The sequence below is a fragment of the Grammomys surdaster genome, unplaced genomic scaffold, assembly GCF_004785775.1.
Source record: "Grammomys surdaster isolate TR1022 unplaced genomic scaffold, NIH_TR_1.0 125635, whole genome shotgun sequence".
Classification (NCBI taxonomy): Eukaryota; Metazoa; Chordata; class Mammalia; order Rodentia; family Muridae; genus Grammomys; species Grammomys surdaster.
In genome coordinates this window covers 1752000-1765605 of record NW_021620473.1, presented here as the reverse complement: position 1 = coordinate 1765605, position 13606 = coordinate 1752000, and the positions used below count along the sequence as shown (strand labels likewise).

The window sequence follows — 13606 nt, the reverse complement described above, 5'->3', positions numbered from 1 at the left end:
AGAGAGAGAGAGAGAGAGAGAGAGAGAGAGAGAGAGAGAGAGAGAGACAGAGAGAGAGAGAGAGAGAGAGAGAGAGAGAGAGAGAGAGAGAATAAAAATAAATATTTTAAAAATGTGCTCTGGCTGTTTGAAGAAGGATTATTGTATGGTAAAAGATTGAGACAAGTTTGCCTGCATGGAATAGCTGTATGTGGAAGTGAACAGGCTCAAGACAGTGATAGTGTGGGAAGACTGAGTCACACAAGACTAGAAGTACAGATGCAATCAACCATGGCTCCACAGAAGGAAAAGGAATCAGGCACAACCTTCAAATGTTTCCCTCTAAAAACCGGGCACGTGATACAGAAATTGACATTTTTTTTTAAAATGCAGTAATGGAAGGAAATTAAGAGCTCTGTTGTATGTGTGTTAGGTATGACCTGAATTCTTATAGACTTGACAATAGATGAAATGTATATTTCAGAAACTCAGAAGAAAGGTAGGAACTGAGAGTAGAAACCAAACGATGCTGTATTTGAGATAATTTTGTAGTCATAAAGTTTATGAAGCTGTACATATGCATACATACACATGAAGGCACATACATGCATATTCACACAGAGAGAGAAATACAGTAAAACTACAAATTAGGTACATTACATCTCACTGCCTCTCATACAGAGACAGAGACTCAAGTCCATGGAGCTGCAGGCTAGATGAGAAACTGACAATAAGTAAACCTTAACCCAATAATCCTGACTGGCTTCCAAATGCCCAGTCTCTGACTATTAAATGCACCTACCACCCCTGTCAATTTAATGATTATCTTTCCTGACATTTTCTTATATGAAAAAAAATATCCATTTCATCATGATGGCAAGAGAATAGAGTGACACTTTCTATTTTTAGAACTTCTACCTCTTGCTCCCTCAGTGTTACCGTAGACAACTGGGGCTTCGATTTCAACTTGAGCAATCTGTATGTGTAGATGTTCACACACACAGTCAGAAGTACTGGCTGTGTAAATCAGTAATGCAGATAAAATTGCTTTTGTCATTATTCTTTTCTCAAAAGATGATACTGAAGCAAGGCAGGCAAAGATTGCTAGGGTGAATTGCAGGACTCTATGCACGAGGAGATCACAGGGATGACGCAGGGATGGTTCAGAGCAAGGGTGACTTAGCAAAGCAGCTGTGCGTCTTATTGCTCACCCGTACAAGAGAAGTCATCCACACGGATGTATCCTGGGATGCAGTCACAGCGATATAACCCTGGCAAGTTGACACACACCGTGTTGGCATGACAGTAGTGCATCTTAGCTGCACACTCATCAATATCTGAAAAAGAGGAAAGAGAATTATGGTTACTGGAGCAATTGGGTCAGAGTATAATTGCCTTGTAATGAAATTGTAGAAGACAAATGGCCACTGGTGTCAGGAGTAAAAAGCAAGGTGCATTAAATTTACACACTTAGGTGCAAAACCTAAGTGCACTAGACCCCATTCTGAGCTAAAAATATTCTAGAAAGATCCATGGAGTACCACAGTTGAGAACACAAGAAGATGAAGATGAAACCAATTGTTACTTTCTCACCAAGGGAGAAACTCTATTTTAATGCCCCCAAATCAAGGAGTTCTGCCACACTGAGGCCTATTAATATGCATTGGGCATCCATGGGACATGGTGCAGCTTTCATCAGCAAGATCAAGGAACCCAGTCCCTCTCTGCTTATGTGTCTGACTGAGACATACTTTAATCCATCTGTTACCAAATGATGCTGCAGCCATTTCCTCCACACTGCACCCTAGACTGAAGACAGCAACTGTTTGGGGATGCAAAATCAGCACTTTGGTGCTTTGACCTGGAGATGTGTATCAGGCTCACTCAACAGAACACAGCATTCACTTTGGGATGGAGGTCAGAGAAACACCCACTTTCTATAAGTAATTACTGATGGAGAATAAAATATCTTACCACTGTAGTCACTGGGGTTCAGTCTTTTCTATAAGTTATGTTTTAAAATTTTGATTTATGTTCATTGTGTTCAAAGTACTATTGCATAATTATTGATGGGGTTTTTAAAACAACACAAGAAAGAAAATGCAAGATCTAAATAGGGGTCTGATAGTCACTAACAGAGACTTGCATTTGATACTCTGAACCTTTAGGCCCTCGACAACTTGCCCTGTAGGGCAGTTCTGAACCAAATGCTTTGTACCTCCCAAGCATCAACTAGCTTGATCCCAATGTAATTCCATTATCAAAGTGTATACATCAATCCTATTTTAAAGTCTAGAAAGTGAGGTTCAGAATAGTTAAATTATCCATCAGAGTCACCCCACTTAACATGCTATACATAGGATTTGAATTCCTAAGTCTCTTATTAGCTATGATGTCAGCTGAAAGGACCTTGAAGTTGAAAATAGTCAAATCCAGTTTATTTAATAATTACTGACATCCAAATATTTTAATTTATAGAAAATAGAAAAAAAAGGGGGCTATAGCAAGTCACTAGAAAACTCATTTATCTGGTTTTTTTAAGAAAAGTAGTTTGATTTATTTCCCAATAAAGCACAGTGGAATAAAATTAGACTCTTTTCAGTCCTAAAGAGCTGTCAACCTATAAATAAGAGTTATTGTTGGGTAATTGAGGTCTTAAGAGGAGGCCTACAGTGAACAAGACTCTAGTAACCTTGGTATGAGGAAAAAAAGCATCAAAATTTAATGAAAGAACTCAAGTAGCCAACAACACCCTCTAGGCCAGTCTGTGTCTCAAGGGAGTATTTCAGGGAACCTCACTTGCAGCAGAAATCCTGAGAGAGGAACAGAGTCATGATACCAACACCATACTTCTTTTGTGCATTCACAGGCAACTAGAAGTCAGAGATAGAGCCTGACACATTGTTTTGTCCTAGTAAGTTGCTGTTACTGTGAAGAAACATTATGGCCAAAGCAACTTGGGGAAGAGAAGATTTACTTGGCTTGCACTTCCATATCATCATTCTTCATCAAAGGAGTCAGGACAGGAACTCAAACAGGGCAGGAACTTTGAGGCAGGAGCTGATGCAGGTGCCATGGAGGGGTGCTGCTTACTGGCTTGCTCCTCATGGCTTCCTCAGCCTGATTTCTTATAAAACCTAGGACCATCAACCAAGGGATGGCACCAATCACAATGGGCTGGTCCATCCCCCAATAACTACTAATTAAGAAAATGTCCTACAGCTGGATCTTATGGAGGAATTTTCTCAGTTGAGCTTCCCTCCTCTCTCTCTATAGATGACTAGAGCTTGTATCAAGTTTACATAAAATTAGCCAGCACAGAAAACAACGTGTAGCCATTGTTCATTGCAAGCCTTTTTTATGACCATAGAGTGATGGTGGATAAGCTACTGAAAGGGAAAGCCTATAAAGTTAAGAGAAGCCAGGTATAAAGAAAGGTTGTAAAGATAACTGTGTTCATAAATTAATTTTCATATTTCTGGACACAGCAGGATCACACTTCCACATTCTTATCTCATTTAATCATGGCTACACAGCTGCACATGAAGTCTGAGTGTAAGAGTATCTCTCTAGGTACAATCATAGTAAGCCAGCATCTGCCTTTACATCTGTATCAGAGCCAGCATCTGCCTCTACATCTGCTTATTGCTGCCTTAGAAACTGAAGAAACATACACAGGGGTAAAGAAGGGACCCCTGGGTTACAAGTGGGTCATAAAACAGGGATTATTAGTGTGTTGCATGACGAAAAAATATGTCCTTACTGAGATACATCCTTGAACCTTTTCCAACCAGTACAAAGAGTTACCTCAAAGTGAATCTTAAAAGAAGATATGAATTTATTAGGTAAGGAATGTGGGTAGGTATTCAGAAGAGAAACTATAGAAGAAACCTTTTAAATCTTTGTTGAGTTAGAAAGGGAGAGAGAATCATTGAACCATGACTTTCAAGAACACTAGTTAATCAGTTATGGTGGTGTATGATGACAGTATATACTGAACAGGTGAAGACTGGGGGTGGGGGTCATGAGTTTGAAACCAGTCTGAGCTACACCTTTGGGAGTTGGCAATAATGGTTCAAAGGTTAAGAAAACATACTTCTTTCTTAGAGGAGCAGAATTCAGTGTTCGGCACACAAATGTGGTGGCTTGTAGCCACTGTAACTACAGCTTCAATGGATTCTCTAGCTTCTTCTAGCCTCCACAGGCAGCTTCACTCATGTTTACATGCTCCCACCCCCAACTCACACACACACACACACACACACACACACACACACACACACACACACTTTTTGAAGCATTTAAATAATTAAAAAGAAAACATTAATTAGCCTTTACTGAGCCTGACAGTAGAATAATGAACAAATTGCCACTTTGGACCTCAGCCTATAAAACCTTGAAGAATTTTTTTTTTTTTTAGCAAAGATAGGAAACTTTCTCACAAGGTATTTTACATACTCTGAGGGGGTCACAGAGGAGGGTCACAGAGCATTGCTCTGTGCAGAAAGAAGTCTGTGGAGGTGCTGATTTACCTGATACTTGAAGTATGGGTGAAGCAGAGGAGAGAAATGATGTTCAGGTGAAATGGGTTCAGGTGACTGTTACAGGAAGCTTTGCCTATTGAAAATGGGGCTGGAGAGAACGGAAAAAAAAGCTCAGGCAAGTTCCCACTAGACCTCATGGCCCACATCAAGGAGCTTGGACTTTAATCAGGGCAGTGACACAAACCAATTTCTGTTTTTAAAATATCACCCCAGCTGTAGGAGAGAGAATTGATTGGAGTAGGCCAAGCTGAGGCCTAAATCACATTGGTAGTTTGCTCACAGCCACACTGACGTCCTTTGCACTCTGCTGGGATGCCCAACCATTCCTCAAGATGAGAAACTAGTCAGAACCTGCCTCTAAGGTGATTCAATCTTCAACCATGGCCACAGCTGACAACTAGGCTGCTGCCCACAGTGAGCACTTGCCTGTCGTGGATGCCTGTTAACTTTTTCCATGGAGACTCCTGGCTCATTTCCCTCAGAGCACTGCATGGCTGCTGGGAGGCTACCACCTCTTCTGGATTTGAAGGAGTTATGGTATGCTTACTCTGGTCAGATAAACCAATCCATCTCTTTACTTCATAGGCTTCTAAGGCCTTGAACAAAAGTATTTTCAAAACAACAAAGAAGGGGTGGTTTACAACCCCCCAGAGAGCATTTCTCACAGTTTTAACCAAACTCTCGCTCTCTATAAGTCATACAGGACTCGCGGCCTAGCATCTCAGCTGCTCTGTTGAAACGTCTTATAGTAAGCTTTGTTTTTAGCTCATGTCTATAATTTTGGCTCTTGCATATCTAAAATTTCCATGGCATAGCACCAAAATAAACCTCAAAAAATCCTCTAGAAAATCAAGCTGCCACAATCTTATCTTGGTTGTTCAGCGTTCATTCAACCACCACATATAAGAGGCACACTGTTGTACAGGCACAGGGGAGGGAAAAGAGAATGAAATGGGGTCACCCCTCTGGGTCCCTGGAAGAGAGAAAGGAGATGACTTCTGTAGTGTCAGGTTAGGGGTGGGGGTGGAACAATGACAGCTTTGCTAAGATAAAGATTTTCTCTCTCCATCCTCAGGGAAAGGCATAACAGTGTACAGTTTCAATAGGACTCAAGAGGGCTTCAGAAAGAAAATCTGATTAAAAGGAGAATCAAAACAGAATTAACATCTTCAAAGAGCTGGGATATCCAGAGAAAACAACCTCCAGAAATAGCTGATATTTTTAAACCTTCCCCCGGCCCCCAACAACTGAGATTTTTTTAAAGTGAGCCTAGGACAAACACTGCATTTTGTTCACAGAGAAAGGGGCTATAAAAGGTGATGTATAGGATAAATTAGAAAACAAAAATCATAATATACTGGCCAAAAGAATGGGTCATCATGCAGGGAGAGAATGCCTGGACCCCACACAGCAAACAGGAAGACTTCTTAGAGGGGTGAGATGTGCTGTCTGAGCTTGGCAAGGGAGGATGTATTCTGCCTGAAGAAAACATTTTGGAGCGGTGGTCTCTCTCAAAGTAATGTTCTCCCCAAAGCCAGGAAAAGGCTGAATCTGAGTAGGAACCTCAAGTGGTTTTGAACACACCCAAATGCAGGCTCCCAATAAAAGGCTGAATCTGCCCTATGAAGATGTGGAACCATAGTTAACCTGATGCCTGCTGAGACTCAAGGGGACAGTGAGGTGAACTACATTCCTGCTGAAACAAGGACCAGCACCATAGCTGGTGAGTGACAATGTCTGCTGTTTGTACATAGAAGACACCATGCTCAGCCCCACACGTGCAGCATCTCAACACCGGCTTATCTATTTAACCACTCTAGTATAATAAGTAAACTGAGGCTCAGAGATGATTACAGGACTTATCCAAAGCACAAAATCACTTGGCACTAAAACCTGGATTCGGAGACAAGTGATTCAACTCAAAAGGGCATTACTGCTGGCAGTTCTAACATCTATTTAAATTTCAATCCAATGACTTCATGTGTGGCTCCTGTGCCTGTGACATGTGCAGGAACAGACAGCTCTCCAAAGCTATATCCACTCCCCATGCCATCAAGGATATCTCTTCACTGTGCTGAAGCAACAGTGCCACACCAGACATTACAGTATTTTTGGCTCCTTTAAACCAAATCCTTACATTTTTGCACTTTAGATTCCAGGTCCCAAAACTCTCAAATGGGCAGGTATATCCTGTTGTCACCTTGAACCTGTTTCTTCCTATAGCTTCTGCTTCAGTTACTTGCAAACCATCCAAGCCTCCAGTGAACTGGAAATTAGCAGAATGCTTGAGTATTTATTTGATTATTAACTCTTGTTAAAGAAACATCTGAAACCTTGCTATGGTATATTTTTGGCTCCAGGAGAATGGAGTTCAGATTGTGATTCATTCGTATAAATTGCTTGTCGTCTTTGAAATATTAGAGTTCATCTTCTCGTGGTCTTTCGAGGTAATGAAAACACATGATTTATGTCCCTAGAACAGTGAAGTGGTTTGTTTTCATTTTTTAAATGTATACTTATAGACTTTCAAATGAAACTTGATGTGACAGAATGGTTCTTCACACATCGCCAGCCTTCATCTATAGGACTTTGGAGTAAACCCCAACCAACCCAGATTGGGATCACTGTCATTAAGTTAGAGCAGAAATAAAAATTAGCTTGTGGTGCGTGGTATAAGTCGGCACACAGAGGTGGCTGCACAGATACTTCTTAATAACATATGATCTATCCAGACTCATTATGTAAGGCTCTCCTAGGCAAGAAAAAAATAACCCAGTGAAAGCTGGATCCAGAGATGGGGGAGGGTTCAGGTAAAGGAAGGAACAAAGGAAGAAAGACCATGCCTCAGCTGTTTTGAGTCATGTTCTGACCAAAGACTATCAGCATCTTCTCTCATTATTTCTAAATCCTCCAGGGACTGACTTCAGTCCTGGAGTTTTAGATAGGGTCCACATGATGTCAAGAAACACACATATCCATGTTCTGCTCTGAGCAATGAATCAGGGACGTGGGCTCGCTGGCCAAAAGTTACATTCTGTTCTTTCTTTGTTAAAATGTCTTCAATGTGGAGAACTGAAACAGAACTTTCCTTCTGTGTCCTACAGAACATTTGTTTAAATTTCAGCTTCTGCATTTGTGGCATCTATTAGAGCTCTGAGCCAACCTGGCACAGCTCTTGGCTTTTCTGTTAATTACTTGTGGCTCTAGACAAGCCACGTTTTCTGAGATCATAGATCTTGTCAAAGTGAGGGAATTGGACCCAACACCTTTGAAAGGCCCACTGGGTTCAAGGCTCTTGACGCTTTCAGATATTTCTATCAATTCATCTCAAGGTCTTGCCTCTGGAACAGCTCCTGTGTCACCTTCTCTATTCCCAAGAGGAGCACATGGACATCCTACATGTCTTTCCAAGACAACAATCCTGAAATTCACTATTCAGATGACCGGAGCCCTCACTGTGGTCCCCTATAAACTGCACCAGCATCTCCCCCATTAAGATAAGGTAATCTATATTCACATGAAAGCAGTTCCAGATAGGCTCTCTTTGTACTCTTAAGATAACCTGTAGGCCAATGTTACCAGCCTGACCTCCTGGCTGTGGAGCAATGGAGATGACGAGAACACAGCAGTGGCGGCCAGCTGGTTGGTATTTTAGAATCAGCTATACTTTCTTATGGGCCATATTTATATTTTTTAAAGTTTAAGTGTATGCAATCTCCAAATTGAAACTATAAAAATCAAACAACATCTCAGAGTACAGCAGGTACGCGGTGAGCCACTGGCGAGAAGATGGCTGCCTGTTGGTGTCAGTCATCCAAATTAATAGAATTCCCAACAAGAATGAGTCCTGGTATGAACTAAGGCTTTAGATGATTATGATCTATCAACAGTATGCTCCCCGACTACAGCTAATGTACCATCTGGTGGAGATGCTGATAATATGTGTGGCGATGTGGGCTCCATGCCTGTGCCTTCAGTTATACTGTAAGCCTAAACTACTTTTAAAAACATATTTTAGGCTTAGTTTTTAAAATCTAGGGAGAACCACAAAACATGGACTGTTTTATGATTTCTCATATGAGAAGGTAGAACGAAGCCTTGGACTTGACCCTTGACACCACTGAAAGACAGAGCAAGAGAGACAGAGAATGGGAATAGGGAGACCCCCTGGCACAGGCAGGATCACTTCTCATCAGTCTGCCGCAAGCATGTTCAAAGGTCAAGGTCTTCTTATTCCCAAAATTGACACTTTGTACCATGTTCCATTTATCTGTAATTATAGTTTCTTCCTAAATCAAGGGGAAAATAATCAAATGCTTATAGAATCTAGGACTATAAACAGATGCCAGGGAGAAGTGTGTGTGTGTGTGTGTGTGTGTGTGTGTGTGTGTGTGTGTGTGTATTTGTGTATATGTATCTACGTCTATGTGTTTCTGTGTTTGTGCATATGCATGCATGTATTTGTATGTTTGTGTATTTTCTTGTATGTGAGAGCATTGTGTGTATATATATATATATGTGTGTGTGTGTGTGTGTGTGTGTGTATGTATATATATATATTTCTGTGTATTTTTATATTTGTTGTTTTGCATATGTGTTTATGTGTATATGTGTATAGTGGTTTGTGTGTATGTATGCATGTAGGGGGGATGGTCGGTGGCTGTCTGTATGGGTGTGCAGCAAAATGTGTCCTTCTCACAAAAGTGCCTTCTTGATGATGAACAGAGATGTTGAGAAAGATCCAGCCCAATCTCTCCATAAAAGAGCACAGGAGGGTCAGTCACATGAGGCCTCTTAATTATTAGGCACACCTTTAGAGAATGTATGTGAATGAATTCAGTCAGCACTCACAGTTCTTCATATAGGTTATATGAATATATAGTTCTTTATATAGGTATAGGTTAGAGCCATTTTCACTTAATGTGTTAGGGATTAAAGGCACAACATATTGTGAAATGCCATATAAGTCAGACCAGATCCAGATGTAAGGATACTGGGATGCACAACTCTGAACTGGATGGTGTGCTCTCTTCTGAAAGATGGGCCAGAGCTTTCACCTTCCGACATAACACAGAAGTTCTAGCATTGTATATCTTCAACGGTTCGTTCTGCTTTTCCTCAGGACATTTCCAAAGAACCCAAATGTATCTGCCAATGCAATTCAACTCGAAGATGCCTGTGCCTCAAAGAGGGGTCATGAGGAAGGACAGGGAGAAAAGGGGGCAAGAGGGAGAGAAAACTAGTAATAAGAATAGGGAGAAGGAAGGAGAGGGAAGGAAAATAATTTTTATAAAGCACCATATAGCTCATTGCTGTGGAAATAATTGGGTCTCTCAAGAGTACATGTTGAAATTCTATCTGTGCCCCCAACATGATAATCTCTAGAGACAAAAGCAATTAGGACTAGATGCAAGCAAAAGAACAGGTCTTGGCAGGGTGTGCTGACACTCTTTGGAAGAGATGCTGGGGATTTGATCTTCTTCCCCTTTTAGGTGATGCTAAGATGGCCAGCTGCCAATAACTCAGAATAAGACCCCCTCACCAGAGCCATGCTGTATTAGGACCCAGGTCTCAGACTTCCGTACCCCAGAAAAGCAACAAAGCATCCTGAGATTCCACACTACCCAGTTATCAGTGTCCTATTATGGCATCATGAGTTGCTTCCCACCGTAACCCTTTCCGTTTCTCTGTTGCTTAGGGAAATGGGTTTTTGCATCAAATTCTAGCATACGTGCCAAACAAACATGTTGCCGGCTAGAGCAAATATCTTCAGATTTAAACTCCAAGAGACATTTTGATCTTCCCATGATTGACAAATACATCCTGTTACATCATTCCATTTAAAACAGTTGGTTTGATATTTTTAAAGTATTTTTCATATATAGCTATATCAGATACCTGGAAATTCAGGATAACATGTTTGGTTTTTGTCCTGCTGGGCTCAATTTCAGAATCAAACACTGATATAAAGTAACATTTTCATTTTTGTCTTTGGGAATCACAGTTCACTAATTTCCACCTAATAATGGCAAAGCACCATGAGAGCACACTCCACGACATTCTGCCCATCCTGGCACTGGTGCCCTTTAAGAATGTCCATATACTGATATTAGCTGTCTGAGGAGAGCGACATCTGGGGTGAAGAGTGATTACTCCAGTCTTGGTCTCCAGCTGTACGACAGCATGTCTGAACTTATCTGTATCTAAGCTTCACTGCAGATGCTGGTAACAACCAGCAAGACCAAGATCTCAAAAATAATAATAATAAAAGGCAAGTTTATGAGATGTAAGGCAGATGAGCTATCACAGAATACCCTGGACGCATGAAAGTAACAGCAATCTTTTGTCTTTGGTCCAGTGGGAAAGGAAATGCAAGAGCTGTTGAGGGCCTGCCAGATTGAACAAGCAGTGAAGTCTCTGCATGTCACTGTGATGTGGCTTGGGTCTTCAGAAGTCATGTTGATCCAGGAGGGAGGAAGTGACAGGATGCTAGTTTGTGGATGCTGTTTGAGGCCTCTTGGTGAAAGGACAGGCTCAATACATAAAAGGGGGCCATGTTCTTTGATCATCACATTGTGCTAAGCATAGGCAGAACACTTTTGTATATTGATTCATTTTATATTTTTTACAGATTGAAGGTACTATGAACATTTTTATTTTATGGGGGCCCAAAAGGTGAATCAGATGGAAAGAGACAATGGAGGATGTGAACCTATAGCTCGTACCTTTTTCTAATCCTCTGTGAACCACCTTACTTTCTCTCTTCTACTAATAGCCACCTGCCCTAGTTTATCAAACAGCCATTTCCCTGTAGGCATGTAATCAAATTATTCATTCATCTTTTTTATTAAGCAACCAGAATAAAATGTACAAACTTTAGTCTTTTAAAAAATAAATAATGGCAGCCTGGAGAAATGGCTGAGTAGATAGGAACACTTGTTGCTCTTGCAGAGGATACAGGTTTTGTCCCCAGTACCCATATTGGGTTCACAACTGTCTTTAACTGGAGCTCCAGAGATCTGATACCCTCTCCTCTTGTTTTATATGCACACAGCATAAATACATACAAAGATACATATAACATAAAGAAAGATAAATTAATAAAAAAATAAAAATAAATAAATGATTTGGTGCCAAAAGTCTAACTCTGACTCACAATGGCATCAAAATAGTAAATGAGCAAACACCTGACTCCAAAATTTATTCTTGTGGATCAAAGATGAGAGATACAACCTGGACTGGGAAAGCCACTCCCCGTTGCCTACAATTTGTATGCTACAAGACCATCAGCTACAATTTCCTCCTGTATTCTCCCATGGGGATGCTTTAGATAAAACAAGAATCTTAAACTGAAGTCAGTATTACTCCGAATTCTAAAGTCTTATCCATCTACCTGAGTCACAAGACAAAACGCAGGACCTGTTAAAGCTGATCCTCAGAAACCATTAGGTCCAGGTACCCACGGATCGCCAAGCAAATAAGACAGAGTATAGGAGAAAGAGAAGGACATTTGAATGTAACCAAATTTCTTCTGAAAAAAAAAAAACAATCCAAAGGTAAGATAGACTACATTATCAAAGAACAAACAAACAAAAACCCCAAAAAACAAACAAACAAACAAAACACAGGAAATGAAAGAAAAATATCTTGTGCCTAAAGTAACATTAGCAAACATTTATACAGAGTTTTGTAATCAGTATGGCTCCATGTATTCATTTCTGCTGGCCTCATGGTGTCAGCCATGGGTGGATTCTGTTTAACCTCTCAAGTCTACAAAGGAAGAGTGAAAGTAGGACAAAGAATAAGTGTCCTAACCAAGGTCGCACAGCTAGGAAGGAGTGAGGAGAGATAACCCTGCCCCCACCCTCCACCACCCTGGTCTACAGCCCTGCTCCTATGATCCACACTCTGGTCTGTTCAATTGGGCCCTGCTTATTCTGTATGCTTCCTGTTGTTATTTCTGGTTTCATCCCCCAGGGACTACTGAACTTTAGGAGAAGGGGGGTCCCATAGGTGGGGAGATACTAGGAGATAAGGAATACCAGAGGCTGGAAGACAGCAAGGTCTTAATAATCCCAAAGGCTAGAGGATCCCAGGCACTGGGAGATGCTGAGAAATGGAAGGCTCCTGGTGTTAGGGAATTGCAGAGCATGGAGGACTACAGTGGGAGCTCCGAGACTGGAAGTGGGAGGACTGAGTAGCTAGGGCTTTTCTGGTTCAGAGTTCCTGTTCAGGGCACTAAAAGGTTTTTTTTAGTGGTGATGGCTGTTACAGTTATAACTGCTAAACTGTTCACTTAAGTGCTAAGTTGAGCTAAGTATAGGGGTGAATGATGATAATTCTAGAACTCAAGAGACTAAGCAAGGAGGACTCTAGTGAACCTGAAGGTAATCTGCCTCATATAGACAGGATCAGGCCAGTTGAAGCCACATAATAAAACACCAGCTCATAAATATCCATAAGTGGTTAATTGTATAAATTTATCCTCCTTAAATAGGTAAATTGAATAGTGTAAGAATGTTATCGCAGTATAGCTGTTTCAACATGAGAAGGCAGTAGACACAGCTGCACTATATATATCTCAGCCCACATTCCTGCCAAATTGCCCCTTACTGTCGCTGTAAGAACACCTCTTAGTGTTTTGAACCTGAACTTGCCCATCTGGGGGACTGGTTCACCACTATGAAGGTTCTGTGAGCTAGCCTGCATGGTCTTGGACATCAACAATAATTCTCAAGCATCTTGAAGCTTCTCTTTGATCCGGGGGCCATTGTGGACAGACTACCAGGCTTCTCTTCTTGGTCAGCCTTGGAGATCTTAGCACTAGCCACTGTCCCCTAAAGGGTGGGTGTTCCTGCAAAGTGTCACCTTCACTCTGTCATAGAGCCAGTCACACCCTTCACAAGACAAAACTCTTCCTGCCTCACCCTGCAACTCCTGCCCAACACTGCAATTGTGGAGGTTAACAATATCGGAGGTTGAGAATAGCATATACTGTGTATGCTCATGTGCCTATGAGTGTGTGTGTGTGTGTGTGTGTGTGTGTGTGTGTGTGTGTGTGTGTGTGACAGAGAGAGGGGGGG

The 13606-nt window shown here is 41.3% G+C and overlaps 1 protein-coding gene across 3 annotated transcripts in view; it reads right to left on the bottom strand.

Annotated features, from left to right (window-relative positions):
* Positions 1 to 13606, bottom strand: part of Nell1 (neural EGFL like 1) — an 829837-nt gene that overhangs the window by 406282 nt on the left and 409949 nt on the right. For all 3 annotated transcript variants that reach the window (XM_028787438.1, XM_028787439.1, XM_028787440.1), the window contains one exon: positions 1191 to 1316. In XM_028787438.1, coding sequence (XP_028643271.1) covers positions 1191 to 1316 — 126 coding nt within the window. The remainder of the gene's footprint in view (positions 1 to 1190; positions 1317 to 13606) is intronic.